This window comes from Pristiophorus japonicus, chromosome 14, assembly GCF_044704955.1.
Source record: "Pristiophorus japonicus isolate sPriJap1 chromosome 14, sPriJap1.hap1, whole genome shotgun sequence".
In the NCBI taxonomy this organism is placed as follows: Eukaryota; Metazoa; Chordata; class Chondrichthyes; family Pristiophoridae; genus Pristiophorus; species Pristiophorus japonicus.
Window position 1 is genome coordinate 5,118,566 of NC_091990.1, and position 22,862 is coordinate 5,141,427.

General features: G+C 42.9%; 1 protein-coding gene across 3 annotated transcripts in view; it reads right to left on the reverse strand.

The window, feature by feature from the left end:
* taf12 (TAF12 RNA polymerase II, TATA box binding protein (TBP)-associated factor) overlaps positions 1–22,862 on the reverse strand; it is a 43,057-nt gene that overhangs the window by 16,395 nt on the left and 3,800 nt on the right. The window contains exon 2 of one of the 3 annotated variants that reach the window (XM_070898400.1): positions 12,297–12,374. The exons of 1 other annotated variant lie outside the window; for it this stretch is intronic. In XM_070898400.1, the coding sequence (XP_070754501.1) occupies positions 12,297–12,365 (69 nt within the window). In that variant the 5' untranslated portion in view covers positions 12,366–12,374. Of the gene's footprint in view, positions 1–12,296; positions 12,379–22,862 lie in introns of all 3 variants that reach the window. One more of the 3 variants, XM_070898399.1, reaches the window with a different exon arrangement.

Consider the following 22,862-nt stretch of genomic DNA (forward strand, 5'->3'; position numbering starts at 1 on the left):
GAATTTTACAGCAACCCTAAACCCCATGTACAAGTCATTCCTCTGTATTGCAGCTGTCATTTCAGTTGCAGTGACATAAAGCATGCAAACAATTTATAAATTATATTGTACAAAGTTAAAAGCAAGCATGAAGCAACTTCTGTAAAAAGTTTGCCTAAAGTTGGAATGAATGCCACAGGCTTTTTTTTCGGCTCAAATAATATTTTTTTCCACATCCATTTCTTTGAAAATTCATTAAGATAAGAAACGTGCTTCTGTTATTGCCAAGATTTCTCTGCAGTTTGGGGAAAGCTGCGATAACCACATCTGCACAGCTTCACTCACGAGCAGCCAATTCTAGATTTAGAAAAGTAAAAACACAGTGCCTGTGCAGTCACTACAGAGGCCAATGGAATTGGCTCGAGACGGACTTCATTGTTATAAAGTGATTACGACTAAATTTTCAAAAGGCAAGAAAATATTTAAACATTGCTTTAACGTGAGGGTGCAACTGGTGAAACGTGACTGTAAAATATGTCCACTTTAGAACAGAAGCTGTATTTATGAGCGAGGAGCCCAAGACAGACATCAGCAAGACTATAGAACATTTGAGAAAACGGTCAGTTCCTGACCACAAGTTGTACTGCAACATTTAAAAAAATTCATTCACAGGATGTGGGCGTCGCTGCAAGCATTTATTGCCCATCCCTAATTGCCCTCGAGAAGGTGGCAGTGAGCAATTCTGAACAGGGCGAGACTATTTGACACTAAAAGGACATATTTCAGGTGACAAAGTAGGTTAAACACAATACAACTGAAGATTCATCTGGTTGGACAAACTTTGAAAATGAAATAACTAATAGTGTGTTTAGAAATGGAAATACAAGTGTAGCCGCCACTGTGTGCGAAGATGTTTTCCAACATTTCTTACAAATGTCAGCCAGAGAACTGCTCTGTTGTACCATTTATGTTTAGCACACGACTCAGGATATCTCACCAGCTCCTGTCATGGAACAGTGCAACAACATCCAGCATCTTGGCACTGGCTCGGTCTCGCCAGATGATCATTTTTTAAAAAAACATTACAAAAATCTTACCCCAATTTCAATAAGAAAGTTTTACTAATAATCTCAAAGCAACAACTATTACTTGAAGCTGTAAAAGTTGACACTAAAAATACTGTGCGCTGACCCCAGTGATGGAAATACATAAAACCCTTTTCTGCAGCCAGGTTTGAAAACAAACGCAAGAATGGTGAGAGAGAGAGGCAGAATTCTCCCTGGGAGTACTATTAAAACATGACCCAATTCAGCACCACCAACTGAACTATCATACTCGGGCCTTCAGAATTAATTCACAATATACTAAACTTACTAGTTCATAACGGAGTTGAACATTACTACCACGAGGAGCTCCCTGTGTGCCTCAGACCCTAGCCACAGATGTCAGTCAGATTATACTGACGGCAAAATAATTGCATTGCAAATCATCAAAATAATCTTTTCATTCTCGCTGGATAAATAAATCTACATTGTCCAAATAAAGCAACTGACCAACTTTTAAACTCAATGTTCCGACATATATAATTGTGTGTTATCCAGCTTTTATTTCTTGGCAACCAAGAGTGTTTTGCTCAATGGACTTGGCAAGTATATCCAAAGCAGCAGGAAGTTATCTAATTTCAGCCATGATGGTAGTAAAAGCACAATAATCAACTTCAGCATCCCTGGCCTCACCTGGAATATTGTGTTCAGTTTTGGTCTCCTAATCTGAGGAAGGATGTTCTTGCTATTGAGGGAGTGCAGCGAAGGTTCACCAGACTGATTCCCGGGATGGCAGGACTGACATATGAGGAGACTGGATCGACTGGGCCTGTATTCACTGGAGTTTAGAAGAATGAGAGGGAATCTCATAGAAACATATAAAATTCTGACGGGACTGGACAGGTTAGATGCAGGAAGAATGTTCCCGATGTTGGGGGGAGTCCAGAACCAGGATAAGAGTAAGGGGTAGGCCATTTAGGACCGAGATGAGGAGAAACTTCTTCACTCAGAGAGTTGCGAACCTGTGGAATTCTCTACCGCAGAAAGTTGTTGTTGCCGCCAGTTCATTGGATATATTCAAGATATGGCCCTTACGGCTAAATGGATCAAGAGGTATGGAGAGAAAGCAGGAAAGGGGTACTGAGGTGAATGATCAGCCATGATCATATTGAATGGTGGTGCAGGCTCGAAGGGCTGAATCGGCTACTCCTGCACCTATTTTCTATGCAGGACGAGGGGAGCGGCTGGAGGGGGGTGGTGGGGTGGAACACAAAGATGATCCAAGTCTCTTGTTTGCTATTGAGCAGCCTCAGCTGGAAATATCAGAGTGTGGGCATGGGGTAAGGACAGAACTGTGTTCAGTTAGGACGCTCCACCCCATGTCAACATTCAGGAAGGATAGACAGAAAGGAAAAGGAGGCGGGATGGCATTGCTGGTTAAAGAGGAAATTAACGCAATAGTAAGAAAGGACATTAGCTTGGATGATGTGGAATCGGTATGGGTGGAGCTACGGAATACCAAAGGGCAGAAAACACTAGTGGGAGTTGTGTACAGACCACCAAACAGTAGTAATGAGGATGGGGACAGCATCAAACAAGAAATTAGGGATGCGTGCAATAAAGGTACAGCAGTTACCATGGGCAACTTTAATCTACATATTGACTGGGCTAACCAAACTGGTAGCAATGCGGTGGAGGAGGATTTCTTGGAGTGTATTAGGGATGGTTTTCTAGACCAATAAGTCGAGGAACCAACTAGAGGGCTGGCCATCCTAGACTGGGTGATGTGCAATGAGAAAGGACTAATTAACAATCTTGTTGTGCGAGGCCCCTTGGGGAAGAGTGACCATAATATGGTAGAATTCTTTATTAAGATGGAGAGTGACACAGTTAATTCAGAGACTAGGGTCCTGAACTTGGGGAAAGGTAACTTTGATGGTATGAGACATGAATTGACTAGAATAGACTGGCGAGTGATACTTAAAGGGTTGATGGTGGATAGGCAATGGCAAACATTTAAAGGTCACATGGATGAACTTCAACAATTGTACATCCCTGTCTGGAGTAAAAATAAAACAGGGAAGGTGGCTCAACCGTGGCTAACAAGGGAAATTAAGGATAGTCTAAGGAAGGGGCATATAAATTGGCCAGAAAAAGCAGCAAAGCTGAGGACTGGGAGAATTTTGTCGCAGAGGAGGACAAAGGGTTTAATTAGGAGGGGGAAAATAGAGTATGAGAGGAAGCTTGCTGGGAACATAAAAACTGATTGCAAATGCTTCAATAGATATGTGAAGAGAAAAAGATTAGTGACAAACAAACGTAGGTCCCTTGCAGTCATATTCAGGTGAATTTATAATGAGGAACAAAGAAATGGCAGACCGGTTAAACAAATACTTTGGTTCTGTTTTCATGAAGGAAGACATAAATAACCTTCCGGAAATACAAGGGGACCGAGGGTCTCGTGAGAAGGAGGAACTGAAGGATATCCTTATAAAGCGGGAAATTGATGGGATTGAAGGCCGATAAATCCCCGGGGCCTGATAGTCTGCACCCTAGAGTACTTAAGGAAGTGGCCCTAGAAATAGTGGATGCATTGGTGATCATTTTCCAACAGTCTATTGACTCTGGATCAGTTCCTATGGACTGGAGGTTAGCTAATGTAACACCACTGCTTAAAAAAGGAAGGAGGGAGAAAACAGGTAATTATAGACCAGTTAGCCTGACATCAGTAGTGGGGAAAATGGTGGAATCAATTATTAAGGATGAAATAGCAGAGCATTTGGAAAGCAGTGACAGGATCAGTCCAAGTCAGCATGGATTTGTGAAAGGGAAATCAAGCTTGACAAATCTTCTGGAATTTTTTGAGGATGTAACTAGTAGAGTGGACAAGGGAGAACCAGTGGATGTGGTGTATTTGGACTTTCAAAAGGCTTTTGACAAGGTCCCACACCAGAGATTGGTGTGCAAAATTAAAGCACATGGTATTGGGGGTAATGTACTGACGTGGATAGAAAACTGGTTGGCAGACAGGAAACAGAGTCGGGATAAACAGATCCTTTTCAGAATGGCAGGCAGTGACTGGTGGAGTGCTGCAGGGCTCAGTGCTGGGACCCCAGCTATTTACAATATACATTAACGATTTAACCTATTTTCTGTGTTTCTATGTAAAACGACTGCCAATGTTCCTGAGCAATCCCCACACATAAATAGTGCCCATTTGGACGAGGAAGTGATGGGCACTGGCATATGCTGATTTGCACTCTAGCAAGGAGCCAGCACCTTTAGAGGGGAGGAAAGCAAGAAAACGAGAGTGTGTTGTCTCTATCACTGCACAAGACAACACGGCAAAAGCAAGCGATATGAGCATGCTGGTCAGTACCCAAAGTGCCAATGGAAAACTACTGCAAAACATTTAGTTAAACAAAGATTTGCTTAGTGTTCGCGTGCATGAACAGTTTTTAAAAAATGTAATGAAAGGGTGCAAACAGCGGACCTGTGAGCTATCTCGAACGCCAGTCAATATTTATGTCATCAACTGTGCAATCCGATTGGAAGATACTTACACAGAATGATTTGGCATAATCAAATTAGCATGGTTTACAATAACGGAGCAACGATGTCATGTGTTTAACATATTGTGATAGTGTGGTACTTGGTCATATCGAGAGATCCCAAAACTCCGTCTTATATCCTTTGCTTCATCCTGCAGATAGGTGGCTGTTTAGATCCCTTAAGCAGAACAGGCTTAAACAGAACGTAGATTCATTAAATGAAACACCCAAAGTATCGAGAGTGTCTAAATCACCCTTCGGGTAAAATACTGAATTATTAGCTCTTCCGAGCTTGAGGGAAGCGTGATTTTAATTTCCCCCCTTAAATTTAGTGCAATGCTGTGCTTAATTTAGACTGCAACTATCTTAATAGAATGCAAGAAACTGTTTCTTTAAGCAACAAACAAGTTGGGTTTTCATTTGTTCCAGCACAAATCAACGACAAGAAAAATTCTCTTATGTTCAGAACTAAATCAATCCCCCCTCCACCGCACGTACACTTTTTTCAGCAACTTAAAGCAAATAAGTACTAAGCACTTTCATCTTATTGAGGACCACAATTTATTTCCGTCAAAGTTTTTCAATTATCGGGATGAGCGATGTAAACACCAATGAATGGGATACATTTCTACTTTTAGCACTCCGTGTCAGTACCAAACACCCTTGGGTCGAGCAAGATGCAAAGTGAAGCTCCCTTGACTCTGTTCCCAACGACATGCCTTCATTCAGGAGGCCTCCAAGCTATTGTTGTCATGGGCCCCGTGGGTGCATTTCTCGGAGTCCAAACATGAAGTTTAAATCCATGCTCCCATTAAAGTTGCTGGTACTAATGGGTCCAAGTAATTTAGGATTTATTGATCAATGAGAGAAGTATTAACAACAACCCTTTCCAATTCCCACAGAATTCAAACAACAACTTGTATTTATATAGCGCCTACGCGATGTAAATTTGATACCGAGCCGCATAAGTAGAAATTAGGACAGATGACCATAAGCTTGGTCAAAGAGGTGGGTTTTAAGGAGCGTCTTGAAGGAGGAAAGAGAAGTATAGAGGCGGAATGGTTTAGGGAGGGAATTCCAGAGCTTGGGACCCAGGCAACACACGGCCACCAATGGTTGAGCGATTATAATCAGGGATGCTCAGAAGGGCAGAATTATAGGAGTGCAGACACCTCGGGGGGTTGTGGGGATGGAGGAGATTACAGAGATAGGGAGGGGTGAGGCCATGGAGGGATTTGAAAATAAGGATGAGCATTTTGAAATTGAGGCATTGCTTAACCAGACGCCAATGTAGGTCAGCGAGCACAGAAGTGATGGGTGAGTGGGACTTGGTAGAGTTAGGACACGGACAGCCGAGTTTTGGATCACCTCTAGTTTACGTAGGGTAGAATGTGGGAGGCCAGCCAGAGGTGCGTTGGAATAGTCAAGTCTGGAGGTAAGAGAGGCAGGGATGAGGGTTTCAGCAGTGGGTGAACTGAGGCAGGGGCGGAGACGGGCGGTGGAAATAAATCAGCAAACAGGGAATAGAAGCACAAGCAGAGTTACCCGAGCTTCAGGAGGAGCAATGCCAGAGCTCAGGTGACACTGATTCTAGGGCCTCAGGTTGGGCAAGCTGCTCTAATCCATCCTCACAAGCCATTCCCTACTAAAACTCCACTAAACTCACAAATTCCCAATTCAGCCCCTCTTTTCTCTGAATGACATTTCAAACGTAGTGCTAATTCATCCCAGATTGTGAACAATTCTCTGCTGGGGGCCTGCATCCAACAGGAAGTGGATTTGAAACTGCTCTAATTTATTGCCATTGCCAGTCTGGGCTGCATTCAAACTCGGCCCCTGAAGTGAAAGCCGTGTGCTCACCTGTCAATTGTTGCTCAATGGGTAGCACACTCGCCTCTGAGTCAGAAGATTGTGGGTTCAAGTCCCACTCTAGGGACTTGAGCAGATAAAATCCAGGCTGACACTCCAGTGCAGTGCTGAGGGAGTGCTGCACTGTCGGAGGTGCCGTCTTTTGGAGAGACGTTAAACCGAGGCCCTGTCTGCCCACTCAGGTGGACGTAAAAGATCCCACTATTTCGAAGAGGAGCAGGGGAGTTACCCCGGTGTGCTGGCCAATATTTATCCCTCAATCAACATCACTAAAACAGATTATCTGGTCATTATCACACCTGTTTGTGGGAGAACATAAGAATTAGGAGGAGTAGGCCATTTGGCTCCTTGAGCCTGCTCCGCCATTTAATAAGATCATGGCGGATCTGATCATGGACTCAGCTCCACTTCCCTGCCCGCTCCCCATAACCCTTTATTCCCATATCATTCAAAAATCTATCTCCGCCTTAAATTTATTCAACGACCCAACCTCCACAGCTCTCTGGGGCAGAGAATTTCACAGATTTACAACCCTCAGAGAAGAAATTCCTCCTCAACTCAGTTTTAAATGGGCGGCCCCTTATTCTGAGACTATGTCCCCTAGTTCTAGTTTCCAGAGTGGAAATATCCTCACTGCATCCACCCTAATTATCTTATATGTTTCGATAAGATCACCTCTCATTCTCAGTAGAGAATGGCTTGCTGTGCGCGAATTGGCTACTGCATCTCCTACATTACAACAGTGACTACGCTCCAAAAGTACTTCATTGGCTGTAAACCGCTTTGAGACGTCCAGTGAAAGGCGCTATATAAATCCAAGTTTCTTTCTTTAACCTAATATAACTTTAACGTTAGAAACTTCGAGTCATTGGATTGAAGGAAATTGGATTTGTTTAGGGTAGATGAAGCTAGGTGAATTTACAGGCTGTAAAATAGAGGATTTACTTGGATACTGACTCTAAGCACATCTATAAAAAGATTGGCTACGTTTATGGGCAACACTGTGCCCTCCAGTGTACAGGTTTGCACCAAACTATTCGCGAGGAGATTCAAGTGGTGCAATATTGTCACCTAGCAAAACATTTTAGATCAATAGAGTGGTGTCAGACAAAAATATTGAACGTCCCTTGCTCAACATAGGAGCAGCAGTAGACTACTGATTGATCAGTTTCCCTGCTGTATTGGGCATGGTTCCGTCAGGTTAACGTGTCAGAGTTTAACTGGCGTTACCAGTAACCAATGTTCCCTGTAAGCTGCGCTGCCGTGTAGCACTCCACAGCTCCAGTGCAGCCAGCTTTTAAATAGGAAAACTGCGCAGGCACGATCTTTTGAGAGGACCACGCAACCCCCCAAAAATTAAAGCAAACACTGCCAGTAGCCCGAACCCAAATGTGAAATAGTAATTTATCTCCTATATGTTCACACATTCCACCGCTAAAGAGAAAAAAAATTTCACAATGGGTAAAAATCGAACATACAAGCACGCTTTATTTAAATTAAAAAATTATTCGTGCAATTTAGTATTTCAACAAACTCCAAGGACCCAACTTCCTGTAAATACTGAAAAACGCTCCTCCACCATCGGTTCATAAACAAAATAAAACTGTCTCCAAATGTAATTCTCATTCCCCAGTCAAATAAACGGTTTGAGACTTAGCAGCTTGTCACCAGGTGGCATTGCAATGCTTCCTCAAGCACTTGGAAAGCCCCACAGTTCTGTGCTGTTTTAAATCATATTTTCTCTTCCAGCAGAGTGCAGCACAGCCGATGGCTGTTTACTTACTCGCTCAAAGTCGAATTGGGGAGCGGGCAGGGAAGTGGACCTGAGTCCATGATCAGATCAGCCATGATCGTATTGAATGGCTGAGCATGCTCGAGGGGCCGGATTGCCTACTTCTGCTCCTATTTCTTATGTTCTTATGAATTCTGGTTCTGATGTTGGGATTTAAGCTTCGGTGTTTAAGCAGAGTAAAGAGGCTGTGCGTTTCACCGTATTGTCGTTCAGAGGTGTGCCCTTGATGCTGGCACTAGCTACCAAAAATGTGAATGTGTATTTCATTTCACAGCACTGTGATTCCTCATATTAATGAACAAAAAAAAAGCGTTAAAAAATTAATGGGCTCAAAATTGTTCTCCGGCCTCGGGTTGTCAGTGTCGTGGAGGCTGGTGCCCCAGGGATTGCAGAGCGGATTCCCCCGCATCTTGGATCCGGCACAGGCCAGCGATCAGAAAGGCTACGAGCTGGAGTTTCTGCACCCAAACTGCACTCGAATGTTCGCTCAGGTCACAGTTCAAAAAAATCATCTGCAGAATTGCAAACGTTAAATTTTCCATGTACCACTGCAATCGGGCAGCGTAATAGAACAGAGTTGTTTATTTTAATCTTAGAACATGCTCATTGATGTATTTAAGAGTGGTAACCTGGTCCACTTTTACAGTGACAGCTGAAAATGGGCTTCACACAAAAAATAAGCTTTTTATTAAGTGTCCAGGCCTCCACTGGTGAGTAACAACATTTAAAATCATAGAAAATTACTTTAAAAAAAATATGTAACCATTTACTACTTTCATTGGTGTTCATTAGTCGGTTTCTTGGCAAATTAAATATTTTTTGCTAGGTAAAAATATTTAAAATGTGCCTAATAGTGCCTGTGAACCTAAGACAATGAGCGTAATTGGAAGAGCTTGCCCTAACCAGCACAATCGGGGCTTGATTTGGCTGAACTAATCTTGAACCAGTGCGAAAGATCACAGAAGCTCGAGCGTGAATGGGTTTGGACGCAACTCACTTGCGGTTTAAGATTCGCTGAGCTTTGGTTTGGACGATTCCGCCAGGATTGCGCTGACATTACTGACGTAAAGGAGCAGAAACTCTCCCCCTGCATCAGTGACCTGTTAGGGGCAGATTAAACCTCTGCCCATCGGTGATCGGAGAAGGTGGTGGTCTCTCCCTCCAGTAGGGGTATTTATCGGCTGATGACTCCAGTCACAGCAATGGAAACCAGAAGTTTGGACACAGCAACAATACCAATACCTCGTGTTCTTTACAGTGCTGACACCGAAGCTTTTGGCAACAGTGCTGTCATTTAACAGGAGCACTGGCTCTCTGGTCTACACATTTTTGGGGTAATAAATATTTCCATCAGCAACAGCAACAATGACGACATTTGGTAACAAGGGACTGCTAATCTAAGTTAGCTCTCAGTGCTAACAAGTTTAAAAAAAAACAAGTACTGAAGTTGTTTTTCCTGTGCTATTGAAAGTAAACAATGAATTTTTACTGAAAGCAGATGCTGGAGGAATGTTCTTCGTATTTAGCAGTTGTTGGAAGCCTGAGGCTGGTTAATCATACATGGCAACTTCTAAATGACAGGCAACCCCGCGACTCCAAGCCAGAATTAAAACTGAGTAGCTGTCAATATGCGTGTTAATGTCAATTTACAGCAACACTCTTAAGTTGTTATATCCACTTTAGGCAAATGACCGACACATTATAGCAGGTCAAAATCAATCCCCATTTCGGTTCGGAATGGGAAAGTTATTTTACTGAATTGTCCCACTGTCTTATACGTCCTAAAGTCAGACACCATTACAATTATCAGTGTCTTTTAAATCATTTAAAAAAAAATTGTGTTTGCACTTTTAAACTTCATCAGCCAATCTGCACTTTGCAAAGAACTGATTGAGGTGACATCAGAGAAAGAAAGTCATATGATGTGTTCGGGTCCAAAACTGTGTCTAACTTCTAGTTTTAAAAAGACAACAAAGTGGTAACAAGGAATGACTGATGTATTTATATTGCAAAATCAATAGCAGTTCAGCAATCCTGATTGCATATTTGCATAATACTTGCATTGGAGACAGTTCAGAGAAGGTTCACTCGGTTGATTCCTGAGATGAAGGGGTTGGCTTACGAAGAAAGGTTGAGTAGGTTGGGCCTCTAATCATTGGAATTAAGAAGAATGAGAGGTGATCTTATCGAAACGTATAAGATAATGAAGGGGCTGGACAGGGTAGATGCAGAGAGGATGCTCCCACTCGTGGGGGAAATCTAGAACTAGAGGGCGTAGTTTCAGAATAAGGGGTGGCCCATTTAAAACTGAGATGAGGAGGAATTTCTTCTCTCAGAGGGTTGTAAATCTGTGGACTTCTCTGCCCCAGAGAGCTGTGGAGGCTGGGTCATTGAATATATTTAAGGCATAGATAGACAGATTTTTGAGCGATAAGGGAGTCAAGGGTTATGGGGAGTGGCAGGGAAGTGGAGCCGAGTCCATGATCAGATCAGATCAGCCATGATCTTACTGAATGGCGGAGCAGGCTCGAGGGGCCAAGTGGCCGACTCCTGCTCCTATTTCTTATGGTCTTATTGCGGAGTAGAAGAACCATTGCGTATGCACAGCTGTTTTGAAAGCGGTTTATGAGCGCTCCTGGCTGTCATATCTTTGATTGACTGAAGCTACGCCTGTACACACCAGCCAGAAAAGCACATTGCCGTCCTCGGTGGCTGGCTTTTATGCTCATTCTGACTTTTATATTCCTTTTTTTTTTTAAAAAGCGCCTTTGCTTTGAAACACCAGCATAAACTGCCAGTACCTGGGCCCCCAGATTCAGAGACTTAGTGGCACAACCCTGTACCGTGCTAGTGAAGTTGAGTTGGTGCTGGCAGTGTTGCAAGGTCAGAGCAATTTTGCAGACACTGATGAGGTCAATAATACTTTTATAACATTTAGGATTATGGGACTATTCAGTATAATAAACTCACCATTAGGAACTCCACACATTTTCAATATTATTCTTAATATTCTTTATGTTCACAACATTTTGCACCATTTTACCCTTATAAAGCAATGGCATGTATTTTAGTTTGCAATATGCCTAATTTTCTTGTTGCTCAGGGTCTGAAGGTGGTAGTTCAGTTATTTAAGGCAGCGAGTAGCTGAACTGCACAGATCAAAACATCCTGGGTGTGATTTTCTGACTCTGCTGAGGTTATTAACCTCAACCCGGGTGCCAGTGGGGTGCCAGGGAGGGAAGTTTAGTCAACTTCTGACTAGCCAATAATCTGCACTGGAAATATATGTGTGGGAATTTCAGGGGAACAAGATCAGGTTTGGTTACGCAGGCCTCCACAGTCGAATAGCCTGTTGACACTCACGGTCTAGGGTCACGATAACAATGGCTACAATTGAAACAAGAACAACTTGTATTTATATAGCACCTTTAAAATAGTAAAACCTTCCAACGTGCTTCACAGGATTATTATAAAGACAAATTGTTTGACACTGAGCCACATAAGGAGGTTTTAAGGTAGAAGCTTGATCAAAGAGGGAGGTTTTAAGGAGCATCTTAAAGGAGGAAAGAGAGATAAAGGGGTGGAGAGGTTTATGGAGGGAATTCCAGAGCTTAGGGCCTTGGCAGCTGAAGGCACGGCCACCAACGGTGGAGTGATTAAAATCAGGGATGCTCAAGAGGGCAGAATTGGAGGAGCGCAGAGATCTTGGAGGTTTGTAGGGTTGGAGGAGATTAGAGATAGGAAGGGGGCGAGGAGGTCATGGAGTGGATTTGAAAACAAGGTACCACCTTCAGAAGGGGAGACAAATTAGCAAAAATATAGATATTAAAATGTTTTTTTTTTTAAAATAGGAATACTATTTTATAGCTAACTTAGCAACAACCTCAAAATTCCTACGTCTAAAAATAATGACTTTCTACTGGGTTCATGTTAAACATTTGCAAGAAAGGTATTTAATCTCCAGTATCTAAACCAGAAAGCAAAATCTAAAGCAAAACCCCTGTCCAGGTTTTTCTGCTGCATTCTCTCATGCCAGTCAAGGCCAACTCAGGCACTACTTACTGCTATCTGAGAGTCTAGATCTTTAATCACATCAGCTACTGCTGTAGGCCCAGATAGTGAAGAGTTCATTGTGACATGCTGCCTGGAAACAAACAGCAAGGATTAGGATTAACTGAACTTCCGCACTGCGAAAGCTTTCATTGAAAAGCCCCTTAGTATAATAAATTAAATATCCTAAACATCACTGGTGCAGGTTAACACTAATAATGCGGGATTAATGCGCCAAAAAATGCACTTCATGCCAATTTCCAGACTATAATACTACCACCAGTTTACGATGAAGATGGAATTGAACAGTGCTTTTGACCACAATAGCCTGGCAGAGATGTGGCTATCCAACCCAAGTCCTGTTTCCAAGTTTCTCGCCTCAATAAAGCATTTTACAAACGAGAAACCTTTGCGGGTGTTGAATGTGTTACACCGGAGGGCCTGGTGCTCAGCGTCATAGCTACCTTTAAACGACTGCAAGCAAGTAAAGAGCCAGAAAGTTTAAAAAGTGAAGTCTCAGTTTCAATTCTAGTCTATGTGGAGTTGTCCGATTTTACTTGGCATTCACACCCACAGGCTCGGGGGTCGATCGGCAAATTCAATAGGGTTTCCTTTTCCATTAGATGGCGATCTAATGACTGGGAGAGGCATGTGTAAAGACATGATAGGGCTCTGGTGGATGACCCTCAAGGTCAAATAGGTTGCTAACACTTACGTGAAGAACATAAAAATTAGGGGCAGGAGTCGGCCATTTGGCTCCTCGAGCCTGCTCCGCCATTCAATAAGATCATGGCTGATCTGATCTTGGCCTCAACTCCGCTTCCCTGCCCGCTCCCCATAACCCTCGACTCCCTTATTGTTCAAAAATCTGTCTATCTCCGCCTTGAATATATTCAATGACCAGCCTCCACAGCTCTCTGGAGTAGAGAAGTGCATAGATTCATGACCCTCAGAGAAGAAATTCCTCCTCATCTCCATTTTAAATGGGCGACCCCTTATTCTGAAACTGTGCCCCCTAGTTCTAGATTCCCCCGCGAGGGGAAACATCTTCTCTGTATCTACCCTGTCAAGTCCCCTCAGAATCTTATACGTTTCAATATCACCTCTCATTCTTCTAAACCCCAATGAGTACAGGCCCAACCTGCTCAACCTTTCTTCATACGACAACCCCTTCATCTCAGGAATCAATCTGGTGAACGTTCTCACTAGGTGAGCCTAGTGAGCAGCTAGGTGAGCTAACAGAGGACCATTGCTGGCCAAGGCACCAAACCCCAGCAAGAGTCGTTACTCTGCATACAGGAATATGGGGGGTTAAAACACAGCTCCCCGAGAAATACATCGAAGCGAAAGTAAACTAGCAGACTCGAAGGGCCGAACTGCTGCTCCTATTTCTTATGTTCTAATACATTCAGTGCTATTTTTCTTGTACTTGCACACCATATATTTATTCATCTTCTGCTCACACTAAGCATTCGCCAGTTTTTAAGCAAAGTGTAAACATTTGCAGCACCCACCCTCTCACCATGCAATCTCACCGCCAGTCCAGTGCCTAACGAAAGGAAGTGATTTGTAAGTTTAATTGATCAGACATTGTAAACTCATTGAGGTCACAAGTCAACATTTATTGGCGGCGACATTTTTTGAAGACAGTTTTTACTGACCGAGTCGCGGAGGAGTCAGTTTGTTGAAAAGTGTCCACTGTTTTCTAAAATTACCTTTGAACGATCCAATTTCTGAGAGAAATTATTTATCCAATTTGCAAACTATAGGTTAATGACAAGTGAAATGTTGAAGTTCAGAATGTTTACAGATATACAGACCAGCATGCACAATCTCGAGCATTGCTGCTTTTGAAAGGGGCCCAGATTACAATATAACCATTTACAGTACTCGCTGATGTATGCTGCAAATCATAAAATAAAAAGACACTTTGTAAACGTGGAGAAACAAGTGAATCATCTTAAGTGACTTGTTAATATTCCAGATAGACAGATGTCCTGTACATTGTGTCTATACGCGTTTGGACATTAACCGGAGAGTTTTGTTCCCACATACGCCAAACTTTACAAAGAAACAATCTAGCTCACCTAATCCCGATTGGTGATTTAAAATAAACATCTTTGGTTATACAGGTACTTACTCTTCAAATGGAGCATTGGTGCAACATGACTTGGCTTCAAATCAGCGCTAACATTGACTATTGCACAGTGAAGAAAGATTCGCTGGAGGAAGAAAAATGGTTTACACTGATGCTTTAGCTAGTGCTGATATCATCAGGTGAAATTGCCTTGAAGCAATTAATGAGTCCAATTGGTTCTCAAATAAATATATTTAAGTTCTTCATAGTTCTCTGAAAATAAAAATACTGAAGCACTAAGTGTGAAATCCCTTCTTTTAGAAAACATTGTAGGAACAGGAAATTAATTTGAGCTTGCATAACTGTTAGCTTTAAACAGAGACACATGCTCTATCAGAAACTGCCCATATTCCTTAGGATCATTGAAATTTACAGCACGGAAGGAGGCCATTTCGACCATTCTGTCCATGCCTGCCAACAAAGAGCTATCCAGCCTAATCCCAGTTTCCAGCTCTCGGTCCGTAGCTCCGCAGGTTACAGCACTTCAAGTACACATCCGGGAGGGCGCTGAGCACCTCGGGTCTCGTCGCCAAGAAGATGCAGAAAACAAGCGCAGGCAGCGGAAGGAGCGTGCGGCAAACCAGACTCCCCACCCACCCTTTCCTCCAACCACTGTCTGTTCCACCTGTGACAGAGACTGTAATTCCCGTATTGGACTACATATTGGAGACTGAGAACTCACTTTTAGAGTGGAAGCAAGTCTGGCTCGATTTCGAGGGACTGCCCGCGATGATGACTGCCCGCCATCACCTGCTCCCCCCCCACCTGTAATGTATTTGCTGCATGGGTTCTTTGCTTAAGAATTCATAGAAGTTTGTCATATGATGTCCTGTCCAGCTGTTTGATCCAATTCACATTCTTTAGTCATTAAGTTTCTTTATTAGTGACCAAATTAAATTTTAGTCTTTTGAAACTCACTCGGCCAGGGCTAGGGGCGGGCAGGAGAACTGATAATGCTCCTGCCTGGATGATTTCTGTCAGTTCTCCTGCCCGTCCCTAGCCCAGGCCGAGTGGCCTCCCGCACTGGCCAGCCCGCTGCCTTCCCGGGCGCGAGTTTTAAGATGAAGGTAGGACTTACTTCAACTTTTTATTTGTTATTGAATGCTTATTACTTTTTGTTTCCAAGGTTTAGTGCTTTAGGTGCATGTCCACTCCGCTTCCCGCCCCTATCCCAGGCCGAATGGCCTCCGATGTACCTACCTGCGCTGATTTCTTAACTCTCCGCAAGGGTTTTCTGAAGTGGCCACTTACGCTGACCTAAGTAGATTTGGAGTAACTATTAGCTGGCCAAAGTTGCCTAAATGGGCAGAACTGGCATAGGTGGCTGGTAACGCCCCCTTTTGAGAAAAAAAAACTAAACTAAAAAAATCGTAACTAACTCACTTACACTGGTGCAAATTGAATGTGTAGAATGGGGATTTTTAAGTTACGCCAGAAAAACCAAGTTACTCCAAAAACAAACGGAGCAACTCCTGGCCAAAATTGAGCCCTTAGAGTGGAAGCAAGTCTTCCTCGATTTTGAGGGACTGCCTATGATGATGATGCACATCCAAGTACTGTTTAAAAGTGGTGAGAGTTTCTGCCTCTAGCACCCTTTCAGGCAGAGAGTTCCAGACCCCCACCACTCTCTGGGTGAAGAAATATTTCCCCATATCTCCTCTAAACCTCCTACCAATTACATTAAATCTATGCCCCCTGGTTGTTGACCACTATGCTAAGGGAAATAGGTCCTTCCTATCCGCTCTATCTAGGCCCCTCATAATTTTATACACCTCAAAAAAGTCTCCTCTCAGCCTCTTCTGTTCCAAAGAAAACAACCCCAGCCTATCCAATCTTTCCCCACAGCTAAAATTCTCCAGTCCGGGCAACATCTTCATAAATCTCCTCTGCACCCTCTCTAGTGCAATCACATCCTTCCTGTAACGTGGTGACCAGAACTATACGCAGTACTCTAGCTGTGGCCTAACCAATGTTTTACACAGTTGAAGCATAAACTCCCTGCTCGTGTATTCTATGCCTCAGCTAATAAAGGCAAGTATACCATATGCCTTCTTAACCACCTTATCTACCTGGCCTGCTACCTTCAGGGATCTGTGGACCTGCAGATTTGGAAGAATCTTCTCGGCAGCATTTGAGTTTCTGTTTATAGTCATCATAGGTGGTCCCTCGAACGAGGATGACTTGCTTCCACAAGAGTTCACAGATGTTTCAATGAAGGACCCGATATATCAGTCCTGAACTCCAGTTGAGGAGGTGGAAGATGCCTGTGTGTGGATTTTTTTTAATGTGGGGTGACCGTTGCACACCAGCCACCACACGGGTTCAACAGAGCTAGGCCTTTGTCCAGTGGCAAGGGTTAACCAGGATGACTGGAGATCTGCTCTGCTGCACGGACCTAGTGTGCACACATATCGCAGTCTGGGCTGGCCCGTGCTGCCCCTGGGCCCTCGCCGCTTCTGGGCCCCTTACCCTCATTCGCCGTACCTTCGCCCAACTGTTTATAGTACAGTACTAACATTGGGCATTTATACAAAATAACACTACAGATTGTCTTTGGATACAAATCTGGAAAATGTATTTCAACAAAAATCTGCATCACAAAGTTTCAATGTCTATAACCTAACATTTTGAGGCCAAAATAATCTTTTGTTGGCACTTGTATGGTTAGGGCAGTAATACTAAAGCCTTAATCAATTTTATTGAGGTTTAAAATTGGTCTATTATCTAACTGACTCACTGCAGTGGTTATAAAAGGATACAGCACTGCAGGAGCAGAGATTTTATAATTTAACATAATTATATGTTCAATATGTTGAGGAGAAAAGACAATACTCTGATTCCGCCCCAGTGTTCCATCTGAATTGAAACAATTTCAATGGTGGAAGCAGATTCAATAATAACCTTCAAAAGAGAACTGGATAAATATTTGAAGGGGAAAGATATACAGGGCTATGGGGAAGGAGCAGGGGAGTGGGACTAATTGGATAGCTCTTTCAAAGAGCCGGCACAGGCACGATGGGCCGAATGGCCTCCTTCTGTGCTGTAGCATTCGATGGTTCTATAAACACTTGGGTGATAATCTGGCTGAAGCGGAAAATAACATGTCCTCCTTTAAACTGAAACCATTCTACTCATTTGAAGGCTCAATGGGAAAATGAACTCCACTTGGGGTACAAAGCCCACCCTCAATCCAGGTCCAAGTTGTTAGTTCATCTCAACCAGAATCTCATGGCTGCCATTAGCCTCAATACTCCCAGGATAACAGGGACAGATTGAACACAGGATTCCTGCTCCCAATGACTTCTGCTTCAAAGTACATGTGAATATCAGGCAAGGACAGAATTGGACTTTGTTATAATGATCTCCTTGGCTTTGTGGTCAAATAGTCTTCTCGCAATCAAAGCAGAAGCTCAGACTTGAAGAATGCCTACTTGGGCAAAGTACCAGTGAGCTAAAACCCATTCAAGTGTAAACAAGTATAAATCTCACCCCACTGGGAAGCCCGAGAGCAAAAAGGAGATAATTGCAAAAATATAAACCCTTCTATTGTTGGCAACATTTTACATGGTCATTGGGAACATATTTGAAGAAACTGTCAATTTTAGTCATACAAATGTCAAATGCTTATTACATAGAGTGATGGAAGAAATACTTTTGATCAGAAAAACTGCTATTAAAATGGTGCTGTGTCTTAAAATTTGCAAAGCTAATTTAGAGGAAATTGTATAAAACTGCACTCCATATTGATTTGCTAATATTTACCTGTCAGGCAGATTAAAAATTTTGCTTGCAGATTAAAAAAAAAATCTATGCTTTAATGAAAGATTCTGTATATAACTTCATACAAATTTTTCCTCTAAAAACAAAATAAAGAGTCTTTAACTCCCAACACAATCTCTCTCAAGAAAAAGCTGCATCTAGCAAATCGCACCTGGGATCCTCAACTGACTGTAGAATGCTATTTTTGCCTCTGTGGTGGGATACACAGGGTACTTCCTGGTTATCCATCGTGTATACAATTAAGCTTTATTGAGTAATCATAGAATAGTACAACACAGGAGACCATTCGTCCCATCGAGTCTATGCTGGTTCTTTCAAAGAGCAATCCAGTCAGTCCCACTGCCCCGCTCTTTCCCCTGTCCCCACCCGCTCTTTCCCCTGTCCCCACCCGCTCTTTCCCTCGTGTCCCGCGCGCCCCCTCGCTCTTTCCCCCGCGCCCCCTCGCTCTTTCTCCCGTGTCCCCCCCACCCCGCTCTTTCCTCCTTGTCCCTGTAATTTCTTTTCCTTCAAGTATTTATCCAATTCCCTTTTGAAGGTGACTATTGAACCTGCCTCCACCTCCCTATCAGGCGGCACATTCCAAATCCTAACCACTTGTTGCGTGAAATGTTTTTCCTCACGTCGCCAAACTTTTGCCAATCTCCTGAATTCTGTGCCCTCTCGTTATCAACCCGCCATTGGAAACAGTTTCTCTTTATTGACTCTATCTAAAGCCTTCATGATTGCAAACACCTCGATCAAATCTCCTCATAGCCTTCCCGGTTCTGTAACTGTATTCCCTCATCCCTGGAACCATCCTCGTAAATCTTGTCTGTACCCTCCAAAGTCTTGACGTCCTTTCTAAAGTGCGGTGCCCAGAATTGGGGTCGAACTAGTGCTTTACACAGGTTTAGCATAACTTCCTGTGTCTTGCATATATAACTTGTTCTCTATGCCTCTATTTATAAAGCCCAGGATCCCATGTGCTTTATTAACTGCTTTGTCCTGCCACCTTCACAGATTTGCACACAAGTAATGGTGCAAACAACTTTAATACTAAAGTTGTGAAGTGGTTTGCAGCTCTTCAGGAGTATGAGTGTAAAGTAAAAAGGGAGAAAAACAAGTAAATAAGGAATTAAAAAAAATATTTTAATAAAAAATGGTTGCGTTGCAAGCTGGCTGTATGAGCAAGAAAGAATTGAATGATTTGTCAAAATGGACAATGTTGCAAAACTATAAGGGTTTAAAAGTGGGTCAGAAAAGTAGAATGAGGAAACAAATTAACATACACAGAGCATTAAGACATTATTTGCAACAATCGTCCTCAGCTGTGACTCAGTGGGTAGCACCCTTGCCTGAGTCAGAAGGTTGTGGGTGCAAGGCCCACTCTAGTCTGGAGTACAAAAATCCAGGCTGATAATGCAATGCAGTGCAGTAGTGAAGTGCCGTATTTAAGACTTTAAATCGAGGCCCAGTCTGCTCTCTCAAGTGGCCGTAAAAGATCCCCTGGCACTATTATCCCAGTGTCCTGGGCCAATATTTATCCCTCAATCAACATCACTAAAACAGATTATCTGGTCAATATCACATTGCTGTTTGTGGGAGCTTGCTGTGCGCAAATTGGTTGCTGCGTTTCCTACATTACAACAGTGACTGCTCTTCAAAAAGTACTTCACTGGCTGTGAAGCACTTTGGGACATCCGGTGGTCGTGAAAGGTGCTTATATAAATCCAAGTCTTTCTTTTATTAAACCTTTGAAGTTAGTACTTTGCTCCTGACATTACAAGAATTCAGGCAAGCAGATCTGGATATTGATTTACCCAAGAGGAAAGTACGTTGTTTTTTTTAAAAAGTCAGTCCTACCAATGGGCTCAAAATTGCCCAGGAATTGCTCCTTTTTTTTTGGAACAACTTGATTTTTCTGCAGTATCTTAAAAATCCCCATTTTGCACATTCAATTTGTGCCAGTGTAAGTGAGTTAGTTAGGATTTTTTTAAAGTTTAGTTTAGTTTTTTTCAAAAGGGGGCGTTACCAGTCACTTATGCCCGTTTTGGCCATTTAGGCCACTTTGGACAGCTAATCGTTACTCCAAACTAACTTAGACCAGCGTATGTGGCCACTTGTGGCCGCACAGAAAACCCTTGTGGAGAGTTAAGAAATCAGCGCAGGTAGCTACATCAGAGGCCAGCAGAACTTAATGACTTGACTAAAGAATGTGAATAGGATTAAACAGCTATACAAGACATCATATGACAAACTTCGCAAAGTTAATTTACTATACAGTTGAGAATTCAAGCAAAATTATTCCACCAAAATTAATGTTCAAGAATTGATTATGATGTATTTAAAAGTATTTTCTATTAACTTGGTTAGGAAAGTATTTTCATCAACAGGGCTAAGGAAAGTCTTGAGTAAGTCCATTACAATTACTGGCTACACAGTTATCACCCCCCCCCCCCCCCCCCGCAGATACCCCCACCCGGGATCAAACCCCACACCACACCACACCACCCACGGATCAAAACTCCCCCCGAGGAAAAATGTAATTGAGTGTATGGAAAATTAAACTGGCAACCTAATGACATTTATAATCGTGTTTCTACAAAAATACCTGGATATAACTTTTGAGATGGGATTTCAAAATAGACAATTCTACCTGAACCTTTGCATGGCAATGTCGTCAAGTCTTCAAGTTGTGTGTAGAATAGTGATAAAGTGGCAGTAATGCAGGCAGCCAACAAAAGAACCAAGTGCTTTGGGAGAAGGCAGGCTTCTCTATCAAAGTCCCGTTACTGTGTGGGAGACAGGCAGGACGCTTCGGGTCCCACATTGCAGCACGCACACAGAGGCTGGGGGCAGGAGCTACTGTGCATGCGCGCACACTCCAATGCGCCTGTGCAGAGCTGCCGGCACTGTTTCTGGCACAGGGCCCTAGCTCGGCCCCCCCCAATCGACTGGCCACGCCGCGCCAAGCCCCGGGAGAGGCAACACAGCGGCCAGAATCGGGGGAGATTTTTTTTAGGCGCCGTTTTCAGCCCACAAAGTCGGCGCATCTCTGGTGAGTGCGCCGAAAAAAGGGGTGGGCCAAATTTGAGCCCATCATTTCTACATGGACTTTTAAAGCCTAGATTATGTGCGATAGTTCAGCTAATAAAAACCTTTAGCTTCACGACTCTTTAATAGCAGTAAACTTAAAAACAAATATATTGAGACTTGGCTGGTCTCCACACTACAAAAAATATTTTGAAGCATGGCAGAAAGTGCAGAAAAGATTTACAATTACATTACCAGAATTGAGAGGTGAGATCGATCAGGAAAGACTGCGGCACTTTTCTCTAGGAAAGCGAAGGCTGAGGGGTGACCAAATAGAGGTATTTAAAATGAAGGAGTTTGATAGGGTAGACGTATGGAGATTCCAAACTAGGAGTGATAAATACAAGAGAGTCGCTAATAAACGTAATAAAGGATTCAGGAGAAACTTCTTTACCCAGAGCGTGAGGAGAATGTGGAAGTTGCTACCACAGGGAATGGTTGGAGCAAAGAGCATAGATGCATTTAAGGGGAAGCTGGAGGGAGAAAGAGATACAGGGATATGCCAATAGGGTTGGATGAAAGAGTTGAGGCGGTTCGTGTGGAGCATAAACACCAGCATAGACCTGTTGGGTTGAAGAGTGTGTTTCTGGGCTGTAGATTCTATGTAAGATGACTTGCTGCCAGCAATGAATTAGAGATCTATTGCTACATAGGCAAAACACTAACAATCCAGCTGCAATTCAATGACAAATCAAAGTTTTAGCTAGCTGCATGATAAGAAAGCTGAATTAGAATATCTATTCCAGAAGGGAGGAGGAGCTTAAATCATATAAGTTATTTTATAACCAAAGATCCACAGCTGAAACATTAAATGATCTCTTCTCTACATAGAAGTTCCCCAGCCTGCTTAGTTTCTGTTTCTGTTTCAGGTTTCCAGCATCTTTTTTAAAAATTCATTAACCGGATGTGGACATCGCCAGCATGGCCAGCATTTATTGCCCATCCCTAATTGCCCTCAAGACAGGGATGGTGAGCCACCTTCTAGAATATAACTGAGTGTCTCGCTGGGCCATTTCAGGGGGCAGTTAAGAGTCAACCACATTGCTGTGGGCCTGGAATCACATATAGGCCAGACTGGGTAAGGGCGGCAGATTTTCTTCCCTAAAGGACATTAGTGAACCAGATGGGTTTTTAGGACAGTCAGATAGTTTCATGGTCACCATTACTGAATTGAATTTAAATTCCCCAGCTGCCGTGGTGGGATTTGAACTCACGTCTCCGGATCATCAGTCCGGGCCTCTGGATTACTGGTCCAGTAACATAACCACTGTGCTACTGTACCCCTGTATCTGCACTTTTTGCTTGTGAATTCAAAAAAACTCTCTCTCTCTATATATTATATATAGTAAAAATACCTGTAGGTAGAGAGATAGAAGCAAAACCAAACCATGGATGTATACAATGCTTGCTCCAGTGAGAAAAGCCGATAAAGATTTCAATATTCTAACCTACAATATATTAGATAATAGTGCCTAATCTTGTAAACACAGGGTGTGTGTATATATCCAGTGCTGATACTGTGTGTATGTATAGTGCTGATATCGTAAGTCTGGTATTATGTGTGTGTATATATATTATATATATATATA